The sequence below is a fragment of the Sturnira hondurensis genome, unplaced genomic scaffold (assembly GCF_014824575.4).
Source record: "Sturnira hondurensis isolate 20B ecotype Veracruz unplaced genomic scaffold, ASM1482457v3 Scaffold0006496, whole genome shotgun sequence".
NCBI classification, from domain to species: Eukaryota; Metazoa; Chordata; class Mammalia; order Chiroptera; family Phyllostomidae; genus Sturnira; species Sturnira hondurensis.
Genome location: NW_028079127.1, coordinates 15,898,359 through 15,925,015, shown reverse-complemented (window position 1 = coordinate 15,925,015; position 26,657 = coordinate 15,898,359). Strand labels below are relative to the sequence as shown.

At 59.6% G+C, this 26,657-nt stretch overlaps 1 protein-coding gene across 3 annotated transcripts in view; it reads right to left on the bottom strand.

Annotated features, from left to right (window-relative positions):
• Positions 1–741: 741 nt before the first annotated feature.
• The window catches only part of CHL1 (cell adhesion molecule L1 like), a 106,938-nt gene continuing 81,022 nt past the window's right edge, over positions 742–26,657 (bottom strand). For 2 of the 3 annotated variants that reach the window (XM_037049529.1, XM_037049530.1), the window contains 18 exons: positions 26,437–26,568; positions 24,777–24,917; positions 24,357–24,468; positions 22,612–22,778; positions 19,961–20,126; positions 18,169–18,293; positions 17,473–17,574; positions 17,139–17,336; positions 15,788–15,858; positions 13,565–13,787; positions 12,617–12,732; positions 12,074–12,278; positions 11,780–11,902; positions 10,991–11,170; positions 8,280–8,444; positions 7,576–7,707; positions 5,228–5,300; positions 742–4,051 (listed from right to left, as the gene is read on the bottom strand). In XM_037049529.1, the coding sequence (XP_036905424.1) occupies positions 3,835–4,051; positions 5,228–5,300; positions 7,576–7,707; positions 8,280–8,444; positions 10,991–11,170; positions 11,780–11,902; positions 12,074–12,278; positions 12,617–12,732; positions 13,565–13,787; positions 15,788–15,858; positions 17,139–17,336; positions 17,473–17,574; positions 18,169–18,293; positions 19,961–20,126; positions 22,612–22,778; positions 24,357–24,468; positions 24,777–24,917; positions 26,437–26,568 (2,648 nt within the window). In that variant the 3' untranslated portion in view covers positions 742–3,834. The remainder of the gene's footprint in view (positions 4,052–5,227; positions 5,301–7,575; positions 7,708–8,279; positions 8,445–10,990; positions 11,171–11,779; positions 11,903–12,073; positions 12,279–12,616; positions 12,733–13,564; positions 13,788–15,787; positions 15,859–17,138; positions 17,337–17,472; positions 17,575–18,168; positions 18,294–19,960; positions 20,127–22,611; positions 22,779–24,356; positions 24,469–24,776; positions 24,918–26,436; positions 26,569–26,657) is intronic. The other variant, XM_037049531.1, reaches the window with a different exon arrangement.

The following is a 26,657-nucleotide window of genomic DNA, read 5'->3' as shown; positions in this document are numbered from 1 at the left end:
CCCCGCCCGAACTCCGATGCACCAGGCTTACGGGTTCATCCCACCCCTGCCTCGCTCAGGGCACACCACTCCACTGCCCACGGGCACCATAGTGGCCGTTCCCTGCTGATGCTGTGACCACACATCTGAAACCCAAGACGTGTGTAAGCATGACCAGCCTGAACCTCAAACTCGCCTTCCCTCAGCGTTCCTGAGAAGGTGGACGTGGGGTCACAAAGACGCCCATGGGACCGCAGGCCTGGGTGCGGGGCCGGGCAGCCGGCTGCCAGTCCTGTCCCCAAGTGCACAGCCGCCTGGGCCTTGGCCTCAAGTCCACGGCCAGAAGATTGTGTTAAATGCGGCTGCACACAGGAAACGCTCCTAACACCCCAATTTTCGATAGACTGCCTGCTGCACCAGACCGGGTGTCTGTCCCCCACTAGATTTTCGGAAAGCACAGTGATTGAGCATTTTCTTAAAGTGGCATCTCTGCTTTAAAAACAACCAGATGGGTATACATCCCCCTTCATTTTACATTAATCTCAAGTATAGAATGTATTGGCATATTCCATTTTGTAGACATTGGTTTTAAATTGTCCCTTGGAAATACAGCCACTGAAATAAAAACACTTTATTGATACCTCATTTATCTTTTACTAATCTATATACCTCAGGATCGGAGGCAAGCGAAGACACGGCTGGTGAGAAAATTCTGATCTTTCTCATCGGGACGGGAAAGAACACAAACATTGTCCGGGCCCATGAAGTCAAACTTTTATTTGGAAAGTTGGATGTCACGTATAATGAAAATATTCTGAGGCCTTACATATCCATAGGCAAAACACACCGCCATCTACAACACAAACACGTTTTAACAAAGTTCTACTGGGAATATCGATCCGGGCCAACAGAAAGCAGTCGGGCACGGTAGCCTCACACGCCCGCATCTCCTTCGATGGCGCCATCGACCACCCAGACCGACAGAGCGGAGCCAGCCGGCTCCAGCCACTCACCTGGCTCGCAGGGCGGAGGCACCAGCCCAGCAGGAACCCGGGCCCCGTGGGGTCCACACAGAATGGTGTCCACAGTCCCCCTTAATGTCATGTAAACATATTTAGGGTTTCCATTGGCAACTACATGTTTCGTGCTTAGGAAAAAAACAAAAACAAACCAACATTTCTCCTTATCCGTCTCTCTTTAGCTCATCTCTTCCATGAATATAAAATAGGACAAAATGTCATTTGGGACTTGCAGCACAACTGCCTTGTGCTTTACCTTTTTTATAAGCACGGGCACGTCTAAAATATCGGTGCCTTTACACGAACAGAACAAACCCACGGAACGCACACTGTCTTACAAACACTCATGCGAAGTCCAAGAAGAGGACGTGTGTACAGCAAAGACCCTGCTTGGTTTTCTTCTCCTCAGTCAGATTTGACGGCAAGTGCCCACCACGCTGCTCCCTGGACAGGAGATTGACTGACTTCCTGTAGATCTGTTTCTCTATAAAAATATATTTATGTGCTCACAGGGGAAACCGTGTTGGTGTGTGGGGGTGACTTTTTGATACAGCGTTGGGGGACCGGCTTGTTTATGAAGTTAAAAGGCATCTTAGTTTTTATTATTTTCAATTTTTCTCCATAAAAAACACCCTGTGACAAAGAGAAGGTAACTGAGAGTGTCGCTAGCGCCTCATAGTGGAGACCATTCAAAGCGAAGGGGTCAAGCAACTTGCCGAAGGTCTGGTGCCGGAGGCAGCGCTGGAACCAGGAGAGAACCCGGATCTCCCGCCCCAGGGTGGCCCTGGGCGACTCAGCCAGCCGCCCCAGAGAGCACGCGCTACCCGCCGCGTCCACGCAGCAGTGACGGCAGACCGGGGACGTCAGCCGGGGGCCCGGCCCTCCTGCTCCAGCGTCGAAGCTTCGGGGAGAAGCCAAACACAATGGGACTGGTGGCGCCTCCCACGTCCGTGAGTTTGGGGTGCTCGGCATACGTGAGCCGGGGCTTCGTCACCGCCCAGACGGCAGAAGGAGCCCTGGGCCGTGAGAAAAGGGAGTGTGTTGTCACTTGTGTTCCATGCGTAGTGAATCTGCCCCCGTGCCTTTTCCAAGACTGTTTCCAACTTGCACAGTCCCCTTCGGGCCCCTTCTGACTGGTGACAAAGAACAGGAGCTAAAAGCCCTGCCCGCTGCCTCCCAAGGCCCAGCGAGGCCTCCGCACGCTCCCAGGGAGCCCACCCGCAAAGCTGCTGCCCCCAGGGAAGCCGCTCCTCACAAATCAGACGGGGTCAGAGTTCAGGGGCACACACGGTCTAAACCGACAGCCCACTCGGGTTACTGCGCTAATAACCCCTACAAACACCCCTCAGTCTGGCCCCCAGGAAATCGAGTGGGTGGAAAATCAAAGTCCGGGACTTAAGGAGCCGCACCCACAACTGCAGTTCAAAAACAGAAGTAGAGTCTGCGAATGGATTTCACGTAAACATTCGGAGCCTCGTGGCAAGTTGAAAACAGGTTTCCACAAACTGAGAAGTTGACACTGCATTTTACCGACTCGCACGCAGGGTCCCCCACACTGTTTCCAAGCGGCTTTCACGCACAGTTCCGGAAGGACCGACAGCCCACGAGCCAGGAACCGAGTTCCCTGATGTGCGCCCACACTACAAGTGCGAGAGGGGGGAGAACGAGCTCTGGGGGGGGGGCGGGTGTTGGAACGTGAGGGCGGCGAACACACGCACAGGAACCTCTACTGTAAACAGTGTTCTTTGGGGGGCTGGGCAGGACCACACTCGGCAGCAAAACTTGTTCCGAAAGCTATGGAAACACCCCCCACGTTTACAGGGTGTCGATTTTGAGGCTGGTGGGGAAAGCAATGTCAGAGCAGAATGCAAGCGTTTCAGACAAAGTCTTCCGTCCGGGGCCTCCCGTCTCTGGTTGTGGCTCGGGAAGGAAGTCAAGTGGTGTGTTCCTGTTGACCTCGCCCCCGGACAGATGGACAGATGGACAGACGGGCCTGCTTGCTCTCCCTCTCGCTTCAGTGTGAAACCACCTCCACCCTAGGCCAAGTGGGCAGTAACGGCGTCTGTACAGCGCATTCACAAAGCAGGTGCGCGGACATTTACACAGAAGGGGGGAAGGAGGCGGCCGTCCGTGTGCACGCAGAGACGCGTGGGTCCAGTTAGGGCCCCGGGCGGCAGGGAGAACCCGCCAGCGCTGTGGCCGGTGGCTGCCTCCTTCGCAGCCAGATTTAGTCCAAGAGCAGGACAAACCAGATGTGTGCAGACGCCACCACCGGTGGGGAAAGCGATTCACGATGAAAGCCAAACAGCCAGACGTCCATTTAAATGTGGCCGCCTCTGGGCAACCGGTTAGAGCTCAATAAATAGGAGCTGGCTGTTCACCTAAAATCTCTAGTAAAACTTAAATAACAGATTGTGTGCACAGCCAACAACGGGTGCTGGGAAGACATTCATATGCCTCTTTACAAGTAAATGAGCTCACCATCTACCCTCTTGTAACAAAGTCACTCGGCAGCTCGCAGAGGCCCGTCGTGTGGTGGCCCCGGCCCCGCGGACGCCAGGAACACGCCGCGGACCTCTGGAGGCAGGGGCCTCGGTGGGTCTGAGCTCGGGTCTGTGTGCTCTGCGCCTTCGGCGCCTGCGGGAGGAGCAGACAAGGAAACCCAGGCCCGGGTGCCGGGTGCTCCACTTCTCAAGGCAACGCCGCTTTCCCCCACGTGGCGGCGCTGCAGTCCCCGCGGCTCTCTGGACGCGCGTCTGGGTCCCCGGCGCACGCTCCGCGCCCTGGAGCCGGTGGGCACGAGAGGCCCGCGGGACGGGCGCCCCCACGGGGCGCGTCACGCCCGCAGCGGGAAGGTGGCCGTGGAGCTGCCGTTGCTCTCCGCGGAGCCCTTCTCCTTGGAGCCCGCGTAGGCGCCAATAAAGGAGCCGTCCTCGCTGAACAGGCCGTGGTCGCCGTCCCCGTACTGCACCAGGCTGTCTGCGCTCTCTGTGGCCTGCGCGTCCCGGTGCAGGGACCGGGGACTCCCCCGGAGAGGCTTCTCGTCGCTGTCGCTAGAAAACAAGAGACTGGCTCAGCAGAACGTCCTCCGAGCGGCTCAGGGCGACAGGTTCCAGCAGCGGTGCTGGCGCATCTCCGGGCGCTCAGGCCGACACTGAGGGACACTTACACACACACACACACACACACACACACACACACACACACACACACACACGCCTCCAAAGTCAGGACCAATCTGCGTCCCTCTGAGTGAGGGAGCACACGTTTTCCAGGCTCACAGCGCCCCCTGCTGTCCCTACAACGGGCAGCCCTGCCGGCCGGCGGAGGCTCACTGGCAGCCGGACAGACAGACGCCCGTCTTCGGCCATCCCGACATTCCGCCCTTCCGCCTGGGTCGCCAACCCTTCTCCGAACCACTCTCCTCTTCCAGTTCCTCAACCAAACAAGTTCCTCTAATAACACAGTCTATAAACTCCGGTTTGTGGAGTAAAACAATGGCTGGCGTTTCAGACCCTATGTACGGCAGGTCGGCTCCCCGGAAGAGGCCACTCTGAGTGAGTGGGACGCCCGGGACCTGGTGCGGCCTCGTCACTCTGTAAAGTGGCGGACCACAGTGAACACTGCTACAAAACTGGAAAGGGGGGAATTTGGGAAAACGTAACAAGCACACGACCAGCACTTGGTGACACGTGGCATGTGGTGGCCTCTCAGGCCACATTGTGGACACCTGGCCGAGGGCCCTGCCCCCTCCTGTCACACAGGACTCGCCGTCGCCAGGAAGTGTGTGCAGAAGTGACGTACGCCCCACGGGAGCCGATCAGGGACTCGGCTCCTTGTGGTGCCACCTGTGGCCACCCCCCAGCAGTCACTGCAGTGACCACCATCGCCAGAGCCAGGTGAGCTGGACACAGAACCAGCAGGAGTGTGGCACAGGCCATCCTGCCAGGGACTGTCACGGGCCCCAGAAGGGGGTGCTGTGTCACGGTGACAGAACCCCAGGTGGTGGCTCTGGCTCGGGCTGGGCGAAGGTGGCCAGAGCCACTCCTAGCGCTAGAGGACAACGGTCTCCTCGGGGGGACTTCCTGGGTGGCACTCGGGGTCGGGGCAGAGCACGGGGAAGCTGCTGACCCAGCTAAGGATGTGGGGTGGGGAGGGGGCAGGGCGGTGACCTCACCCGGTGCCGGCCTGGGCTGTGACCCCCGTCCGGCGGGCAGCCACGTGCTTACCTGTAGTCGCCGAAGGTCTCGTCCTTCCCTGACTGCACTTCTGGGTCGGGGTGCAGGTCCTCCTTCTCTTTCACTGAAGGGAAGAGAGAGAAGGGGGGACGCTGGCCACTCAGCCGCCGGGCCGCCCCTGAGGACGGCAGGCCCTGCGGGCGGTCTACCACCCGCCAGTCCCCCTTATGGGAAAGAAGGTTTCCTGGGCTCCCCCTCTTCGAGACCCGAGCTCCCGCACATCGCAAACCCTCACTGAAAGTGCGGAGCGTTTACTCAGCACCCTGTGCCCGCACAGCACGTGGCCGAGTCGGGCCTAGCGGCCGCCTCCGAACACACCCTCTGCTCTCCTGACCTCTTCGGAGGTGCCGTGGGCTCGCATCCAAGCTGTCTCATGACACGGAAGAGCGTGGAAGCCCTCCGCCATTGAGAGTGGCATTTCACCGTGGGTTTTTCTGGACAGGAGGGTGTGGGGACGGTCTCGCCCGTCCCACTAGGAAATCTCAAATGACACGGCCTCCTTCCTGTTCACGCCCGGCGGAGGCCAGGGTCCCCCAGCCACCCCAAAGTGTGGGGTGTGGACCTCCATGCCCCTCAAGGGCATCGTGGGAAGTGGCTCCTTTAGAACTGGGAGAGGGCCATGCCTGACAGCGATGGGCAGGCCCCCAAAGGGAGCACGGGGTCTCTGTGAAGCTTCCAGTCAGTCACCCCGAGATTCCCACTCGTCCCTGCAAAATCTGTGCAAAACAACTCAGTCTTCGCAGGGGGAAGGCGAGATGCACAATCGCTTATGTTTTCCATGTAATTTTACCAAAATTTAGAAGTTAAGCTCACTTGTTAGTTCAATATACATAATGGGTTGCCAGTAAATGACCGCTGGATGGGTCCTAGCCCATGGGCACCCACGGAGCAGAACGCCATCAGACGTAGAGCAGGGGCAGAGCCTCTGTCCTGCCCAGGAGCATCGTGGGTGTTCAGAAGGAAGGACAGCAACAAACGTACAAAACGCACGTTCAAAGGCGACAAAGCACATCAGGAAACCGAGTGAAGTCCAAGTGCGAGCAGCTGCCACAGGAGCCGGGCAGGTCTGCGTGCACTCGCGCCGCTCGCTCGGGGCGGCGCCCCGACATGTGTCAGCACGGAGGAGCGTGTCCCAGGGGTGCCGGACCCTGAGCCCGCGGATGAGGGGGTCCGCGTGCGCCCCTGAACTCCAGGGCTGTTGTCAGTCACCTGTGCAAAAAGTCCCTGGGTCCTGAACGTGGCAAGAGGCGTCCTTTCTTTGTGAGACACTGAAACGCATGTGTGTGACTGAGCACTGAGTCTGCTCGGTGTCTCTGGAGCCCACCAGTGCCCAGCAGAAGCTGGGAAGCGTGGAGTCTCAGGAAAGCCCATGGTCAGTGCGGAAAACTGGGAATGAGGCACCACAGGGGGACACGCTTCCCTGTTCAATCCATACCAGACAGGGTGTCCCTCCCGGGACGCTGTGCATGGAGTGTGCGGACAGGAATTTGACCGAGGTGAGGGGGCAGGCAGTGACTCTGGAGAAAACCTCCTCCAGAATGACAATTAAACTGAAAACCGTGTGGAAAACACCTTCATCTGTTTACTTGTTGCCTTTGGTTTTATCCTCGCCCCCCCGCCCCCGTAAGAGTGAGCTCACACAGTTCTTGTCCTTGTCATCCGACTTGTTCCACTTGTCACGACACTCTCAGATTTGCCCAGGTTGGCTGAGTAGTATTCCACTGTATATACCGGGGGGACCCCAGAAAACTGGAACGGCCTTCAGGAGGGGGGGTCCTTGTGGCACAGGCTGCCCCTGCTGGGTGGGTGTTCCCGAAACTCACTGGCATCAGGACACCAGCCAGTGGTGTTTGGCTTCAGTGGGGTTTTTTTTGAAGACTCTCAGAGCATTTGCCCGTTTCGTGACGGGGATTTACGAACCCACCTGCCCACAACTCAAGGAGAACTCCGCAGTATTTGACCAAAAACCCCACTAGCCCCATGCCCCACCCTCCCTATTCCCCAATCTTGCCCTAAGTGGCTTTTTCCTTTGTTTTTCTGGATGAAAAACGTCCTCAAAGGGAAACGTTTTGCCAGTGCGGAAGAGGGGAAAACAAAAACCGGCAGAGCCATTAAAAGGCACCCAAATCGACAAGTTCAGAAAATGTCTCAGCAGGTGTGTCGTGTTAAATGAAGAGGACTTTGAAAGTAACCCAAATTTAAACACATAAGAATAAGTACGCAGCTTTTCACAGAGAGATTCTGTTTTGGGGGCTCCCCCATCTGCACCACATTGTTTTACGCACTCACTCGTGAAAGGCCCCGGGCTGCCCCAGGAGACCTAAGGACAAGGACGCTACCTGAGTACTTCCCACCGCGGTTCCTCTTCACGAAGCAGACGGTCAGCAGGATGAGCGTGAGGGCGGCAACGGCACACAGCAGCCCGATGAACCAGCCCTGCGTGGCGATGTCCTCGTACGAGCCAGCATACTCTGCCGCACAGAGAAGCCACACCCTGAGCACGCGAGAGTCACCGGCCTCGGGGAAAATTCAATGTCATGTCTAACCACACAAACGAGCCTCAGCTTTGGCTCTCCTTCGAGTGACCCCAGAGGAAGGGGACCCCGAGGACAGGGAGAGGAGCCCCGACAAACACTGGTTCTTGACCGAGAACCAGAGAGGGCAGGGCAGGGGGTCAAGTTCAACACACACAACAGAAGCGCAAGCAGAAGCCGCCAGGGTTACTGGAGGTGGCCGTGGCCATTCCGGGCGTCCTGGTGTGCTTGGCCTTTCTGTTTAGCTCTTGGTACTGACAGGCGTTAATATGCAGGAGACGGCTCTAGGCAGCGATCGCGACAGAAGCAAAAAAGGAAGGGAGACCTTGGCGGAGCGCGTTTCACTCGGATTTTTGGAGACATTACACCAAAGCGAATCGAGGCTGCTCTTCTCTGGCTAACGCACTGTGTGTTGTTGCCTTTGACACAGGGAGTGGGGACAATCACACCCCGTACACTCGGACACGGGAGGACCGGCCGAGGCTGCCCCACGCAACCCCACTCCTCACCTCTCCCTCTCGCCTCAACCACATCTTCAAAAATGCTATTGTTATCCACCCAGGTCTTAGTCAGGAGGCGCACCACGGGCTCGGCTCCGGGCGCAGGGAGGGCCTCCAGCGGGTGACCCTTCTGAGTGGCATTGACTCCTTCCGAGGTCTTCCCGGTCCCTTTGCCTGAGAAACGCACACAGTGAAAGCGCAGAGGTTGTGATCATGGAAGAGCAGGAAAGCCGCGCAAGAGAAGTCGGAGCCCCGTGTGGCACTGTGTCCTCAGACAGTCCCTGAATGGTCAGAGAGCAAGGGCGTCAACATTTCAGGCTCTCTCTCTCTCAACGCTCTGAAACTAGGTAAGCGCAGCGGACCTAACTCATGCCCCGTGCGGGGCACGTGCAGGAGCTGAACGGCAGTGCAGTCTGCCCCGCCCTGTGAGGGGTTCAGGGCCCAGCGCGGACGTCAGAGCGCTGGGCGCTGTCATCCTGTGTCACACGGACTTGGACAAACCTAGTGGGGGCTGAGTGGGACCGCTGTCTGCCCCCCAAACCGAGGGCCGCTCTTTCGGCTCTCCCCCGTGGGCACTGGTGGTGTGGGTCGGGGCACGGGCACGTGTCAAATGTGGGACATTCGCAGGCCCCTGAGCCGCGCCGAGCGCAGGCTTGCAGGCGCAGGGGGAGGACGGCAGGGAGGGTGGGAAGCGTTCTGAGAAACGACACTTCCCAAAACACAGGGACACGCCCACGTGTTCACGGAAAAAGTCTCAGTTGTAGATAAAAATATGAGTCGAGGGGAATTAAGAGAGACACCTAACGTGTGATCTTGCCGCAGAATCCCTAAAATACTTTCTTAGATGCATGGCTAAGAATCGACTCGAGAGAACAAATGAAGACCAGGAAATGTTAATTTATACGGAAATAAGATCCACCCCCCCGTGTGGAGAGCACCAGGGGCTACATCCTAGACCACAAGCCGAGCGCGGGTTTCTGATCCCGGAAGGGCCCGGTTGCCGGGAAGCACAAGGCCGGTTCCAGGAGCGGGACAGAGCCATCGAGACCAAAGGCCNGCACTGTGTCCTCAGACAGTCCCTGAATGGTCAGAGAGCAAGGGCGTCAACATTTCAGGCTCTCTCTCTCTCAACGCTCTGAAACGAGGTAAGCGCAGCGGACCTAACTCACGCCCCGTGCGGGGCACGTGCAGGAGCTGAACGGCAGTGCAGTCTGCCCCGCCCTGTGAGGGGTTCAGGGCCCAGCGCGGACGTCAGAGCGCTGGGCGCTGTCATCCTGTGTCACACGGACTTGGACAAACCTAGTGGGGGCTGAGTGGGACCAGTGTCTGCCCCCCAAACCGAGGGCCGCTCTTTCGGCTCTCCCCCGTGGGCACTGGTGGTGTGGGTCGGGGCACGGGCACGTGTCAAATGTGGGACATTCGCAGGCCCCTGAGCCGCGCCGAGCGCAGGCTTGCAGGCGCAGGGGGAGGACGGCAGGGAGGGTGGGAAGCGTTCTGAGAAACGACACTTCCCAAAACACAGGGACACGCCCACGTGTTCACGGAAAAAGTCTCAGTTGTAGATAAAAATATGAGTCGAGGGGAATTAAGAGAGACACCTAACGTGTGATCTTGCCACAGAATCCCTAAAATACTTTCTTAGATGCATGGCTAAGAATCGACTCGAGAGAACAAATGAAGACCAGGAAATGTTAATGTATACGGAAATAAGATCCACCCCCCGTGTGGAGAGCACCAGGGGCTACATCCTAGACCACAAGCCGAGCGTGGGTTTCTGATCCCGGAAGGGCCCGGTTGCCGGGAAGCACAAGGCCGGTTCCAGGAGCGGGGCAGAGCCATCAAGACCAAAGGCCGCTGGTGAAGGAGGTGGTTGGGTCTGACCTTGGGCGACAGAAGCACTGACAGGAGGTTAAGGGGTGCGAGCTGTTGAAAACTAGGGCGAAGCAAGCGTTTCATTCAAACCAGCAAATGCAACACGGAGGAGCATGGGACTCCCTCCCGCCGTCCCCTCCCTCCTAGGCCGGGAAGCCTGAGAGTGAGACACTGGGAAGGTGATCAGAGAAGACGCCCGCACACCCCGGGTCCCAGTAAAGGCCCCTCTGCCGCTCCCGCTTCCCACCGCAGACACCCCCCGCCCCCCGGCAGGATCAGCTCCCGTGGGGCCCTCTCTGATGAGATTTCCCGCTTGCTCTGCTGTCTCGTCTCTCTTCCCTCCTGATACTGAGGGAGGCCCAGCAAACGCACCGCTAGCTGGAGAAAAACGTGGGGAGGAAAGGGGTTCTGAGCTGGGGAAAAGGCGCAATTGAACTGGAAAAACCGCGCAGATGAAAGCAGATCGGTTCGCCATTTTCAGGTCGGATGCCGACACCAATCACTGGGCAGGAAAAGGAACGGACACGCTGGGGGCAGCGCTGTCTGCCCGGGCAGAGGCCGCGCTTCTGTGAGGGGACATTCCCGAAAGGAGACATCCTCCCTCCCACCTTAGGGACGGCCGTATGGCCTGCCGTCCCCTGCTTCAGGGAAGTGACACTGCAGTTGCTGGCCCTGTGTGCTGAGGCCAGCCTGGACGGCTGCTGTGTGCAAACCCACAACTTCACAAACTCGGTAAATGCAGTCTGTGTGTCCAGAGTCCAGACAGGTCACATCATCCCCAACGTGCACTGACCAGCTCGTGCACCCCTATTGCGGCCCGCGGCCCCCGGCCCCTCACCCGGACTCACCGCCGTCCCCCAGTGTGGCGGTCTCCTCCGTGACGGCCTTGCCACAGCCCCGGGCCGTGCACGCCTGCAGGTAGAGCTTGTACTTGGTGCTGGCGCGCAGGCCCGACAGGCGCCAGCTGGGCGTGGCCGGAGCAGAGAGGTTGACGGTGTGCAGCTCCCCGATCTCCTCCGTGTCGTTTACTGAGGACACAGGACAGCGCCGCCCGGCTCAGCCCCGGTCACTCAGGCCACCGGTCCACCTGCCCGCCCGTGTCGGTGCCCATGGTGTGCCAGGCCCCAGCGCATCGGGAGCTATCGGCTCTGGCTGACTCCACAAGGCCCGAATCACGGGTGTGCGTGGGGAAACTGAGCCTGGCAGGAAGGAACCCCTCACCCGGACCGCACCAGCCACTGGCTCATGGTCTCCCACAAAGGAACAGCGACCACGGTCCCTGGCGCCCCCTGGTGGGCTCCTCTCACTAAACTGGAGAGTGGCAAACCTTCCAGAAAGCACCGGACTGTGACTCTATGGGCCCTGGTAGCCACGCAGCCTCTACCATAACTACTGCCCTCAGACTCTGTAGTGAGCAACAGCTATGGACAGACAGACAGACATGGGCATGGCTGTGTGCCCAGAACACTGTTCATAAAACAGGCAGTGGGCCGCTCCGCCTCCGGCCTGGGGTGGGGAGCCCAGGCTACGGGGAGGTGGGCCCAACGGCAGCCGCGCCCCTAGGCTCACGCAGAGCAAGCCCACGCCCAACAAAACAGGAACCTGCCGACGGGGGTCCGCCCCCAGCCCCCACGCACTGGTCTGGTACTGCAGCAGGAAGCCGACCAGGTTGCCGTTCGTGTTCTCCGGCAGCCCCCAGGCCACTGTGGCCGAGTCTCTGTCCACCTTGACGACCTTCAGGAAGGCTGGCTGCTCGGGAACTGGAAAACACAAGACCCAGGGGAGAGGCCCCCGCTGGGGCCGTTTCTAAAGCAAACCCCCGAAGCCCCCGTGGCTGTAGTGCCTCATGGAGGCTGAGACGCTGCCGACGGGCAGGGCCCCCTTGGCCACCGGGACCTCCCGAGCCCGCCCGCTCCTCCCAGCCCCCTCACCTCCCTCCGGCGTCTGGAAGGTGTACGGCTCACTCTCGGGGCCGGCGCCCTTGGAGTTGTAGGCCAGGACGGTGAGGCGGAACTCGCTGAAGGCCTCCAGCGCGGGCAGCATGCCGGATCCCCTGGGCCCGGGGAACCGCAGCGAGCGGGCCTCCTTGGGGAGCAGCCGGCCGTCCAGCAGGCCCCTCGTCTTCCACCAGGTGACCTGCAGCGGGGACGGGAGCCTTTACCTCTCGGGCACGGGGCCAGAGACTCTTCCGGCTGCTTCTGGAAGCAGTCCCTTTTCAGGTGTTTAGTTTTTTGAAACTTCCCTTAAAGATAAGATTATTGATTTTAGAGAAAGAAGAAGGGGAGAGAGAAACATCGATGTGAAAGAGAAACACTCACTGGTCACCCCCATATGTGCCCTGACTGGGGATTGAACCTGCAACCTTTCAGTCCAGGGAACAACATGCCGACCCACTGAGCCCCCGCCCAGGGCCCAGAGGCAGGCCTCCCGCGCACGAGGCACCGTCACGTGAGGAGGGAAGCTGGGGCGGAGACCTGGTATCCTCTCAGCTGTCCGTGGACTCTGTCCTTGGGCACGGAGGACCACGTGACTCTGACGAGCGTGCTGTTCACGACGTCCACCCCCTGGACCACGGGGGCCGCGTCGGGGTCTGCGGAGCAGGAGAGGATGGGCTGCTTTCAGTAGCCGCCCACCCTCTTCGGAAGCTGACTCGTCACGTGGTCACACGGAAGCGCTGCTTGGAGCCGGTCCCCCCGAGGGGCATCCCGGCCCATGGGGGTTTCTCGGAGAAGGGAGCCCCTCGGCCCGGTTGACTGAACCTCCGAGGCAGGCCTGGCGACTCTCCGGGGGCTGCTGCCTTTGGCAGCATGTCAACTTAACCGGTGCCGTAACCAAAATTGGGAACGTTGGTAAACTAACGTTAGGGACAGCAGCAGACACTGGCTGACCCGGCTGCACGTCAGGTGCTGCCCAAGGGCCCGGCCGGACCGGCCCACAGGACCCTCCGAATGCGCTGTCGAGTTTGGGTAGGAAAGTTCAGACAGCGGGTGGGTAAGGGATGGGGGTTCCCACCCTCGACCTTCTAGTCTTGGACGGAAGTGTCACTCTGGGCCCTGGGAGGGCATCAGAGGGCAGGGTCAGGCCCTGCTCCCACGAGCCATTGGCAGGACGTATGCGGTGTGGGTAGTTAATGGTATGACTTCATCACCAGCACCTCAAAACTCTGTGTGCACATGTGGGAGTGTGCATGTGTGTATGTACACGTGTGCTCTGCTCCTGAGCAAACACCGGACTGTGCCCCGCACTTCGGGAACTGCTCCGACAGGCCACGCAGCCCGGGCAGGGGCCGGTGTTCGGGGGACTTCCACAGGGGAGGGCAAAGGCGCTGGAAACCGCAGACATCACGCTGCCCCACCCACCGCAGGGACACGCCCCACACGAGGGCCACCGTCCCAAGTGCGCCGGGCTGTCGTGCCACTTACAGTCCTCGCCCGAATAGAGGGTCACAGGCAGCGGCTCCGGGCCAGCGCCCAGGCGGTTGACGGCTTGCACCCGCACGTCGTAAGGTGCGTACACGGCCGGCGTCATCACCCGCAGGCTGTGCTCTCGCACCGTCTCTTCCTCCCACTCAGCGGATGTGCCCTGCGGCCGCCAGGCCACGCGGTACTCCAGGCCCGGGCCGTTCTGCTCCACGGGCTTCAGGGGCTGGAACGGGGGTGGGAGGCATCAGAGAGGGGGACGTGCCGGGTCAGGGCAGTGTGATGGCTGAGCAGAGCGATCGCCTCGCGGGGGGGCTGGCCCCACTTCACTGGGGAACAGGCTGAGCCTTTCGGTCCTTCTGTTAGTGAGGCGGTCTGTCCCTCCCCCTGTCTCGCCCTCGGAACCGCCGTTTTGATGCCTGGCCGCCGCTCCTGGGGTCAAGTCTCACTTTTCATAAGAATCTACTAAGACACCCCACACAGGCTTCAGCCTGCGTCTCCCCTTCCCATCTCTCCCGCTGGCCCAGGGAGGCCGTGGACGTGGGTCCCGTGGATGTGGGTCCTGTGGACGTGGGTCCCGTGGCCGTGAGCTGGCTTTCCCCTGGCTTTTCACCAGAACCCTCTCCTCCCCCGACTTTCTTTCCAAGAGAAAAACAGAGATTAATCATGTTTAGAGAATATGCAGAAAAGGTAGCTCCTATCAGTAACAGAACAATGTCCCAGCTCCCTGGCTATTTTGTTACTATTTCTTTAAGAACCTCCCCCCAAAACACACATTATTTTTGCTGCACAGGAATATTTGGTGCTGGCGTTTCTGGTACAGAGATTGCTTTTTTCTGGGCTTGTCTCTGGCCGAGCAAGGCTTCCAGTCGCCAGACACCGACATGACGTAAACCACCCTGTTCATATCGCAAACATGGGAATGTGCGTCTAAATGAATCAGTTGTGCGAAGTACACTGAGCGTGACTTCAGCCCCACGCTGCAGGGCTCGCTTCTACGGACGGTGCCTTTGTCCGTCCACGTGCGTGACTCCAGAGTGTCGTTATACACACCCTGCTCCTGCGGAGTTAGTGATTTCTCGACTCCGTCTGATTTACTAAAGCCCTTACTGGAGGCACTGCGTGGAATTCAGTTGAAAACACAGTGTTACACCAACAAGATAACTTCAAGTCTGCATTGATTCCAAAGGGAACGCTTCTATTAGTTAGCAGACCAAAACAAAACCCTGAGATGCCCCACGGCCCTGGGTCACACCTGCATTCACCGGGACGTTTCACTGCCCTGGGGTGCCAATTCCCACGGGCCCGGTGACTCCACAGCCACACTGTCCTCTGCCCAAGCGCAGCCCCTGGGCACACGAACACCACTCGGCTTGCGCATTTGCCAGAGAGCTTCAGCTTGCCTTGGCCAGAGCTCGCTGGCAAACCGTAAAAGGAACTGTGCCGAGTCAGGAACATGTTGAAGAGAGATCGGACCAGCACAGCCCGCCTCCTTGGCACATGAACCTGAGGAGACGGACGGCAGGAGCGCTCTGCATGCGGTTTCAGACGATGGCCAACAGAGCCTCGGTGAGCTCCCGAGTCGGCCCCGAGCAGAGTTGGGGGCCAGGGGCTCCCCTTTTTCATTTAAAGAGAAAAGCCTATTTCATAACCTTCAACAGGGACACGGGAGAGTGTCCAAAGACACCCATGTCAAAGTGTAGCTGGTGTGGTGCCAGGAAGACAGGCCACCCTCCGGGCCCCGTCTCTGAGCAGAGCCCGGAGCTGGCGCTGTCCTGAGCAGGCCGGCCCCGGGGTTCGGCGTGACTGTGCGGAAGGGCAGGGTTGCTGGCGGCGCCGACCGTTACTTGGGAATCATTCTTCGCGTGTCCGTAATGCTTAACGCACCACACACCTGACTGAAGTGCAAGGTGAAGGTTTCCAGGGCGGCTCGAGTGGGAGAAAACTCAGAGCACCGGCCGTGTCAGGGATCGGGAACCTTCGGCCACGGAGCGGGATCGCACCAGCCTGGATCCTCGCTCAGTGGTTACCGCTGCAAAACCTCACCCCACACCTCTGAAACCCCCGGGCCCTCAAAACGGGCCAGTGAAGTGTATTTATAAAGTGGGATGGTGTCACATGGAAGATCTCGTCTGCTTTTGCTTAACAAGACTGTTCTACCATCGTACTCGGCAAACCAAGCTAGAAGAAAGAGGAAAGCACGGAAAAACGTGAAAGAATACGCACCTCCCACCGTATAATCATCTCCTTGGGCTGAGAGGCCTGAACCCTTACGTTCCGTGGGTTCTTGTCGGGAGCTGGAAAATCAGAAGCATCAGCAGTGTTTCTCCCACCGTGGGGTCCACACACACATCGTCATAGGGACACAGCCTCAAAAAACATGCTTGAATAACTTCGACATATATATTCATTTCTATCAGGCTTGGTTCCCAGAAAGATGTAAGACAGCATCGCCGAGATGGAATTCACAGGGCATTGTGTACGTTTAAGGTACACAGTGCAACGATTCGAGGTACGTGTGTACACAAATGTGGCCGTACGTTCTCCACGATAGGTGTGCGCTGCGAAATGATCACCACCAGGTCGGTCAACACACCCATCCCCTCGCACACGGTTGCTTTAAGGTTTTGTAGTTAAGGAGTGAAGTAGTGTTCCTGAAGTCTCCTGGGCAGTGGACGGTTTACTTACATCTGTCTCCATTCTAAACCTGCTCTTTAACTTAAAATGTGAACTTGAAAACCATAATCCTGCTTTTAAAAAGATATGTTTTCATTTGAACCTGCTTTACTTTTCTGATCACAGTTATCATTAGGAATTCATGCTTTGAACATCGGCCTCTCAGTCGATGAGACCGCACACCAGGCGCCAACAGCCGGGAGCGGCCGGCATCCCGTCCCGGACACACGGAGACGGGTCTATTTATGAGAACGGGCTGAGCACGAAGTTCAGAGCCAAGTTCAGCGTCAAGTTCAGCTGAGATTCGCATCACACGAGTATCTGACTCAGTTTAGGCTTGTACTCGATTTTTCTCAGCTGAAGGGGAGCGACCTCCAGTGAATGTGCTTCAGCAGGAAAATGGCCCCGCGTCACAGCCACACCCAGGACCAGCGCCCACTCAGCAACACACAGATGTGAGCACTGCCATCCTTCAGTACGAGAAGTGTGTCTTGGGAATTAAGGGAGATGTTGAGAGACAAAAACGAGCTAGATGCTTGACATCAGTGATGCTCGATACACTGCAAATTTACCAGGTGCCTCTGAGGAGTCCCTGACTCTCTCTATATTGAAATTCGGAATGCCCTTTCTATCTGATTTCAACCTGACCTCTAGCCACCAGAGGTCACTCAGAGGTCACTCCGCCCCTGCCTGCTGACCCACGCTCTGTGCCGGCATCTGCGTGACTCTTAATGACTCCGGTAGGATTTGAACATGTGGTGCGTTGTTCACTCACGCCACGTCTCGAGCTCTGCATTGGGGAAATCTGAGGTCCTAGACTGGTTCTTTTTAAAGACAAAGTCAGAGACGGGCAAGACTAACACTCTGGGCTGGACGCTGGGCGGCGAAGCCTGCGACCCACCTGCTGGCGGCGTTTCATGGTGGTCGGAGGGCCTGCTGGGGTGGCTCCTGCCCACTTCATTCACGGCGATGACCCTGAATCGGTACCTCACGTACGGAGCCAGGGGGAGCAGGACCGAGGTCCCCTCCCCGCCGACCGTGGTCAGCGTCGCCCACCTGCCGGGTGCCTCCTTGTCTCCTTCGAACTCCACGATGTACTCTGTGTGTGTGTGGGGGGGGGGGGAACAGGGCAGACGGAGTGCGTTCACATCACAGGGGACGTGTGAAACAGGAATGTTTCAGGGACCATCTGAGGAAGGGCTCTCCGCCCAAGGGGTCCAGCCAGCCGTCCCTACCAGTGATGTTGCTGTTGTGGTTGTCCCCCGCGTCCCACCCCAGCCGCACGCTCCGGTTCTGCCGCTCCGACAAGCGCAGGTTTTCTGGTGGGTCTGGGACATCTGGAGGCAGACAAAGGGTGAGACACGCAGGCTCAGGGTCATGGCCAGCCTCCTCCTCTCTGGGCCGAGTCCCCTCCGGTCTGGGTCACAGACGGCGCACCACTCAGGGAGATGAGCTGCCAGGGGCCTGCGGGTGGTCCCTGAGCTTCCCCCAGGAGTGGACTTGGGCAGCTGCCGGCCAGCATAGTCAGGGTGCGCCTGCATTCCAGTCAGTATTGTCACTGGAAAGCTAAATGACAGGGGTCACCTTGCAGAGAACTTGCAGCCCCCCCCCACTTCTGGAGTCCGGGGTGCCCAGCCCCCACACTAGCGTCTCCTCTGTGCTCTGGGAGTGGAGGGGCAGCCCACAGCCCCAGGGCTCGGTGGGCTTGGCCGCCAGCACCTCCTGCCTCCCAGTGCGCTGGCGCTGGTCCCCGTGGAGGGAAAGGGAATCAGCATTCATTGGCTTCTTGGGAGGGAGGAGAACGTGGGGTTACTCCTTCACTGAAAATCTCAAACCAGTAACACATGCACAGGGGCTCAAATCGCCGTCGACTGAACCCAGCGGACAGCGGAGGAGGGACGGACAGGCTCCCCACAGGCAGGGCCGCTCACCGAGGACCGTCACGTGAGTTCTGTGGGCCACGCTGTCGAGAGCGGTGCGGGCTTCGCAGGAGTACACGCCCTGGTCCTCCAGCGTGACGTTGGAGAGGGTCAGGAGAGCCCCGTCGAGGACCACCCTGCAGGGATGAGGAAGAAACGGCCCCCACAGCAGAGGCGACCCTTTCAAAACTGCGTCTCCCCCTGGAAAACCAGCCTTGCGTCGCGCACATGTCACTGGAGGAGGCGGAGGCCGAACGCCGGGATGAAAGTGTCCCTCAAGCAGGCACGTGTCCCCACAGCCGTGGAAGGGACAGTTCTGTTCCGCTTCTCACGGCTAAACCCAACCCTCCCAAGGCTGTGTCGGGCCTGGACCACGCCCACCACCCAGCACCCAGCACCCAGAGACAGGCAGTCGCTCCCGGCCACACGCATCCCAGACAGGTCGGCCAGCCCCTGTTTGGACCGGCTTCCCCTTCCCCCCCCCCACGCCCAAGCACACCACACACTGATGTCCACCAGGGGGCACACCAGCCCTGCTTTCTGCAGGTCACCTGCAGGGCCCTTCTCCCTGCCTTCAATTGTGGCCAGTGTGCAACTGAGTTTGCTAGATGAACAACTTTTATATAAATTAGGACTTCTACCACAGCTGTGCACCATTAGCATGACTGTTCAGGTATCTTTACATGTGAATACACGCACAGCAGTGTGCAGTTTAGTTCACAAGTTAAGTTTAAACACACGACGCCGTCCATGTGTCCAAAAAACCTCAGTCATGCGGGGCTTGGCTGTGAGACCCCCACGAGCCACTGAGAAGACTGAATGTAGGAAACCGCCTCACAATGTCCTACTGTTGAGGAGACACAACAGGGCCTCCGGTCCCTACACCAGTCACCGGATGGGCCACCGGTGCTCTCCCAGTCAGGGCTCTGTCCCCCGTGTCAGCGTGGAGAGGCTCCGATGTGAATTCGCTTCCAGGTCACATTACCCCTGTGCCCACCTGGCACGTACCAGGGCACGGCACACACCGCCCCCTCTGAACAGGCCCACTTCCTGGGTGAAGGACTGACGGCTCATCGCCTGCCCCAGCAGGACTCCACCTCCCACCCCAGCTCAGACTCTCGCAGGAGGGAGGAGCGCTTGCCCACCAGCTTCCCAATGCAGCTAGGCGGTTGGGGGTAGGCCGTGGCCCACTTTCCCCAGTGCCCCTCGCATCATCTGGTGCTAGTCTGTGCCCACCCGCCCCTGCTTTCCTCTCCATGCTCCCCTCTGTTTCTGTGGCACCTGTGCACACGGGTGGGAAGGCGCCAGCGCCTGCCAGCAGGACTGGTCCCCAGCAGGCTCAGGTCCCGCCAGACAGACGGACTCAGTGGGCGGTGGGGCGAAGGTGGGAGGTCACCCTCCCCTCGGGAGGGGGCAGCAGGTGGTAGGGTGATGGGGGCTGGACGCAGAGCAGCGCCGCAGGCTGGGGCAGTTGTGAGAAGGGCCCAGGTTTGTACACGCCGGCACCACCCCCAAGGCCGGGTCCTGAGAACCCAGAATTTCAGGGGCGGCCCCTTTCAGCTCATCTCCACGGTTCCGGGAGCCCTGTGGCCGGAAACGAGCCTCAGGCAACTGTGGCGACTTTGTTCACGGTTAACAGGGTGGCCCAGGTGACACGGAATGTCAGTCACAAAAATGGGGTGAACCCGGTGGGGGCGGGAGGGTGAAGCAGGGCCCGTCTGCCCCCGAGGGCTGACCCGGGCCCCTCGGCATCTGAGCCCGCTGCGCACGCCGTCCCACCTGTCCCCGCGCCAGTGCTGCCCACCTGCCGTCCTCAGTGCCATTGGTCGGCAGTGCGTCCCCGTCTTTGCTCCAGGCCAGCGTCAGAGTCGGCGCCAGGTGCGGGTCACAGCGGCTCTCACAGCGCAGCTCAAGGGTGTGTGATCGGGGCACGCGCGGGTTCTCGGGAGAGACCCTGACTGTTGTGGCCTCTGTTTTAACCAAACAAGCGCACGGATCAGAACGGCGCGGCCCACGCTGTTGCCACGCATCTGCAGTTCAGCCGCCACGTCAGTGGGCAGCACAGCTCCATTCAGCAGCACCACCACCGTGGTGGCGTCCAACCCCATGGGTCACTTCTGTCCCCCTGGGCCTGGGTGGCCGACAAGCCCCCGTGCAGAGTCAGGGTCTTAGCCAGTGCCCTGCCTCCTGGGCTCTGGGAGCCGAGAGAACCAAGGCCTCTCGGCCACAGAGATGGCCTCGCTTCTCCTTGCCCCGGGGCCTGTGCGGCTGCACTGACGTACACAGCAGGCACTCCATGCGCGCTTGTGGATTCTCTTGTTGAACGGGTTCGAGTGAGCAACATTTCGCAGTGGATTAGTGGGGGAGGCGGGAGGGGATTAAACAGCACAGACGGCAGTTGGGGAACAGTCATGGAAAGTACGGGACCACACCGGGAACACAGCAAGTGGCGTGGTGAGGGCCACGTGCGGTGCCGGGTGGGGACTGGGGACACCGGGGGGCACATGATGTACACCGTGCACAACCGTCTGGCCACTGTGCTGCACCAGAACTGATATAATACCGAGTGGGAACTCTAGTTACAAAAGAAAAAAACGTCTAGGAGAAGGGAAGTGCGTGTAGGTACCAGTCAGTGCCACTGGCCGTGAATGGGTCATCGTTGAGGCTGGGTGATGGTGAGCAAGGTTACACCGTACATCCTAAATACCTCAGAGCAAATTTAAAATGTCACGTAAACAGCTTTAACAATCTTTTAAAAATGTAAATCACTAGAAACCACAACCCGATGCTCAAACGCAGGCCATGTGGCCTTCTCGGCGAGTGTTTCTTCCCTCTGACTGTTCAAAGCGCAGAGCCCTTCTCTCGAAGGCCACATGGAAGGGACGGGACACAGTCCCGGGAGCTGCCCCCGCCCCATGCGCCGCCCCCCCCCCCACCCCACAGCTCTCTCCGGACCGTCACTCACGGAACTGACTAAGAGGGAAGTGCCGACATTTGGCGATTTGGTTGCCCAGCCTCAGAATGAAGCGGCTGCCAGGCTGGATTGACTTGCAGTGAGGTATTGAACACCCTCCTCCTACTGGGAAGTTCCAAGTCAGAGGCCCATGTACCAATGACAGACACCCTCTAACAGCACCTGGTCCACGGAGGTGGTCACACTGCGACAGCTCATAATTCTAAGGGCTTGACGAATGCAGGTGTGTCCGCCGTGCGGAGAACGTACTAGAACAGTAACTGGTACCAGAGCTTCCTGCTGGCGAGAGGCCCAGCGAGGGTTTGAACCCCAGCCTGTCAGAGACCACAGCTCACGCCTTCGACCACTGTGCTACGTCACCTCCCATCCAGCCCCGTCCTTCCCACGCCTCCTTCATATGCAAGCGGGCATCCTTCACCCGGCACTGGTATGGCCCCTGCGTGGCCCTGACACGCAAAATGGCCATCGGCGCAGACCGACGTTCCCGGACTGGACTGTCTCTCCGGCGAGCTGCGGTGTGAGGTCGGGGGCACTGGGCTGGGAGGGTCCTGTGAAGGGCTTCGCCCTCACTGACCTTGAACCTGGCTGAGTATTGCCCCCTGCACGTAGTCTGGCTTCGTGAAGCACAGAGAGAGGCGTGTTCGTGACCTCGAAAGGGTGTTTTGTGAAGCCGCACATGACGGTGAAAATGCAGACGGACACGCAGAGCGAGGGGGACCCCGTGAGTATGAGAATATTTAGGTAAAAATGCAGCCTGGGACGTGCAGGCCGGGCAGCCAAGGGCGAGAGGGAGACAGACACGGGAACACGGGTGAGGTGCGGGGAGAATACGAGTGGGGGGAGGAGGAGGGAGCGAGGAGCCAGGGGTGTGTTGTGGGGGGTGGGGAGGGAGAAACACCGAGGTGTCAGGGAGCCCAGGTGACACACAAACACGTGCCCTGTGACTCGACCCCAAAGCACATCCTCCCCTCACGCGGGGTGACACCCTTCTCTTCTCCAGATTTTCCTGAGCGACTTTAAAATCAAAATGTTACTGAGGCCCCGGGACTTGAACAGACAGGAAACAGGAGGCTGCTTCCGATTCAGAGGACAGCCCCCCGCCCGCCCGCCCTGACTATGGAGCTGTGCTCTACACGTTTACTTGTGATGTTTGTAGCTCAGAGAGTCGGTAACTTGTGACAGTACATGCTGAGCTGGTTACTGACCTAAAACAGCCACGGAAACACCTACACAGGATGGTTCAGATGTCACCAGTCATCCTGAGCACACCTCACTGCCCACCCCGCCCCCCCACCCCCCACCCTGCTGCAGGCAGGCCCTGAGCTCTCGAGGGGCCTCCTGGAAGGAACTCGGTCCAGGGGTCTGCAGACGTGCGGACAGGTGTTAGTGAGCCTCGCACCCCCATCGCCTTCAGGCACGAAAACAAAGACCAGCTAGACCTGCGGGGGAATCCGCACACAGGGAGAGCTACGCAAACATACTTCGGATGTCCAGGCTGGCTGTGACCGCCGTCTTGCCCTTGGCATTTTCCACCCAGCAGGTGTAGGAGCCGGCGTCCTCTTCGGTGGCCCTGCTGACCTGCAAGGTGCCGTTGTCATGGACGTGGTACCGCGGGCCTTCGATGGGCCTGGGCTCCTCCACCCTCAGCCTGCGGACAGAGAGGCAACACGGGCCGTGAGAGCAGACACCCAACGAGGTCACATACGCTCTCCCTTCTCCGGGGGCTTGGCTGACCCTCTGCAATGCTCCCACAGGTCACAGGGGACCATCTCCTCTGGCCCGACAGAGGGCACCTGGAGGACCACGGTCCGCAGCCCGGGCCTCAGCTCTGAGCCAGCAGTGGGACCCAGCATCTGGGTACCCAGCACAACCGAGCATCTTTCCCAGCTCACAAGGGGGGGACTCCTCTGCTGGGGATGGCCGCGGCGCACTGTGCCAGAAAGCGCGGCCTTGAACTCAGTCCTGACCCCTCCGCACCCCCTGCTGTGCTGGGGGAGCCAGGGCCCCTGCAGACCTTACAGGCCCGGAGTCCGTCCTGCACTGTTCATGGATTCTGCCGGCCCCCATGAGCCCCGGGGGCACTTCCCCTGTGTGTCCCCCACCTCCAGGCGTTTGCAGCCACAGCCTGGACAAGTCCCAGGGGGCGGCCTCGGAGCTCAAATCTCACAGGACTCCCGCTGTCCCCATGGGATTTCCCAGGGCTCCAAAAAGTCCAGTAATCAAGATGGACACTATTTTAATGGGGGGCCCTATTTATTCATTTATTATGAAGTAAAGACCGAAAGAGTTGAAAACACAGCCTGACTCGGCGGAGCCCAGGAAGCCCACCGGCAGCCACCGGCCCTGCACGTCCCCCTCGAAGGAGTGAGTGAGCCCGGCATTTCACCGCTGCAGGTCGGCCCCCGGCACACGCTGCTGAGTCTGCCCCAAGGTGGGACACCTGCCTTGGCTCTGCTCTCGGCCTGTCTGGGACCGAGGAGCGTGGGTGCCCACCAGGAGGGCATGGGCGGAGGGTCTGTCCACCTCACCCCTAAGGCTGGGCTGTCGGTGGTGACTTGGGTCATCCACACACCTGCTGCGTCACTTCGGGCAGACCGCTCAACCTTTAACCCTCAGTTACTTCCGGAGGGTGTTTAAAAATCAAAACCAATGCAGTCAAACTCCATGAGGAGTTTCCATCCCCATAGGCCACAGAAAGACAGGCTCTGCCCCCGCACACGGGTGACGGCCCCTCAGAGCAGGGGGGAAACCGAGGCGCACGTGAACCCCCACGCGTGTGTCCTAAAGCCGCAAACACGCCAGGCCCACCGAACAGGGCCCGTCACACCAACAACACAACTCAGTGCAAAGGGTGTGCCGGAGAAGGTCCACGCGTGTGTTTGGAATGAAATACGGGTTTAGGTAATCATTTCATCGTCGTCTAAACAAATCCACAAGGAAGGCGCGACCCCAGACGCACCCACAGTGAAACGCAGCTCTACCTAGTAACCGTCTCCAAACCTCTTCAACCTCCGCTTCCCTGTGCGGGCAGGAACGGCTCTCCACGTTTCCCCGTGTGAGCACCCCCGCAGGTGTGGCCCGAGCCTCCGGGGAGGCGTGTGCGACCCCATTTCTCCGAGGCACCCGGCACGGCAGCAAGACGGGAACAGGCGGCCCTGGGAGGGTGGACGGAGGAACCCGGGAAGCCCCGCACTGACTGCCCTGAGGGGGGGTCATGCCCACTTACCAGGACACCACCGCCTGCGGCGAAGCGAAGAAGTCACAGTGCAGGGACACGCTGGACCCGACCACGGTGGCGTAGTCTTCTCCGTCGTCCGTTTGTATCAGCGGAGGGATATCTGTTTGAAAGTCACGGGAGAAATGGCGTGTGCAAACCAACGTGCTCTCCATGCATCCACGTTCGTGTTGTGAGAACAGGAAGGAGCGAATGCCACCGGCTGCTCTCCAGTGACCAGCGGGTCCGAACGCAACACGTGCTGGAAAAGCCTGGTTTGGGCGCCAAGTCTGGGCCTGAATGTGAGGTGGATGGGGCCCTGCTTGCCCCCGGGTTTCGTGTGTCCAGGACTCAGAGTGCTGCTGAGTGCGGCCTTGATCCCGCCTGCCCCTCGGGCCGTGGCAGGAGAACGGCCTGCCCGGGGACACTCACCGATGACGTCCACGTTGGCGGTGGCCAGGATGGTGCCGTGTGCATTGGAGGCCTCGCACTGGTACACGGCAGAGTGGTTGGGCTGCAGGTTGGTGAAGCTCACCTCCCCGGGGAAGACGACGTCGCCCGCAAATGGGTTTTCTGCCGGAGGTTAAAGGGTGTCAGTTCGATTTTTAAAACATTTTGAAAAGGGGCTGAAATATTTAAAGACCATTGACTAAACGTGTCCCACAGGGTTTCCATTTTCAGACCAGTTCAGGGTGACTCGTGGTTCACTGTGTCGAATTCTGTAGCATTTCCTAACATGGGCTGTGACTTTATTTCTGCAGTGTCAGCGTCCCCACGTCGGTGCTCACTGCCCAAGCCCCCATCGCCTCAGCTCCCTGCTGCTCCACACCCCCGCCCAGAGGGAAGGTCGCCAGGGAGCCCCACTCTGAACCGGAGGCCCACCCCCGGTTCGCGCAGGTCCTGAGGCAGCCCAGCACGGGGGCCGTGGGTGCGTCCTGTCTGCAGTCTCTCTCTTCCCCTGCTTTGTCCTCCCCTCCTTCAGAGTCCTGTCCGCTGTCTGACCGCTTCAGGGGCGTAGCTCTCAGCTCTCATTTACCTCCAGGGCTTAGACAACAGGCCCAGTTTCCTACGTTGTGGCAGCAACCCTACCTTACTCCCGACCCAAGTACAATTCTGGAAATATGTTCTGGAAGCAGCAGTATTTATCACTTCAGGTGCATTTGTTAGGGACCAAAGACGGCTGTGGACGTCACACAGGTGATGTCTCAGAACCCTCGGGCTCTGCACTGACATGGCTGCCATGTCGGGGAGCAGACGGGTGTCGTGTCGGCGAGGGCAGGAGACACAGCCCTGCCTCGTGCCCGGCACCACGCCGGTGGCCCCCGCTGTGACGGTGCACACCGCTGCACAAAACACCTTAGCTGGGATGTTGGGTGAGGGGCAAAGATGCTAAGATTTTAGTTTACATGACATTACCAGGTCACCAATCAACCTATCTTCGTGTGTCCTTTCCTGTCGATGGGCAGTGAGCCACATCGTGGGAGAAACGTCAGCTCAGACCCAGAGGCTCCTGGGGGCCGGCTCTACCCCCCGCTGGGCTTGTCAGGAGCAAGGGGTACAAAACACGCGGTAAAGTGAGGCCACGGGGACCACTGTGATGTGATGGAGTGGGACGGAGAAAGGAGATGGGATTCCAGAGCTCGGAGATCTCAGGTCCTCGGGTCATCAGCCCACCCTCACTCAGCGCCAGGACTGAGGCTGGATGACGCATAGCCAGGACAGGGTGGCAGGGGCCAGGGCCTGCCCTCCAAGGCCAAGGCGGGGTGCGCTACCCGCCGTGCATCTGTGGTGAGCAAGGACTCGGCTCCCTGTGCAGACCTGCTCGCTGCAGACACAGCAATTGCCTGCCCACGCCCTTTCTGGGGAGCCCTGCACTCCAGAGAGCTCCGCTCCCTAGAGAGTCACGCCCCTCCCAGCGCCCCGCCCCTCCAGAGAGCTCCGCCCCTCCCAGAGAGCCCATGCCCTTTCTGGGAGCTCCGCCACTCCCGCAGAGCTCCGCCCCCTAGAGAGCCCCGCCCCTCCCAGAGAGCCCCGCCCTTCCCCTTCCTGGAGAGCCCCACCCTTGCAGCCCCCACCCAGCAAGGGCACTGACCTTCGATGGGCAAGCCGTTGACTCGCCACCGGATGGTGGGCTTGGGCTCCCCTTCCGCCTCGCACAACAGGATGACACTGGTCCCCGTGCTGTACACGCCGCTCTGCGGCTTCTTCACCCAGCGCGGGGGCTCTGGGAACAAAGGCAGAGGGGGCCGTCAGGGGGGTCGCCCAGGCTGGACGCCCGCAAACGTCGCCGCCTGCGCTTCCGAGACGCTCCAG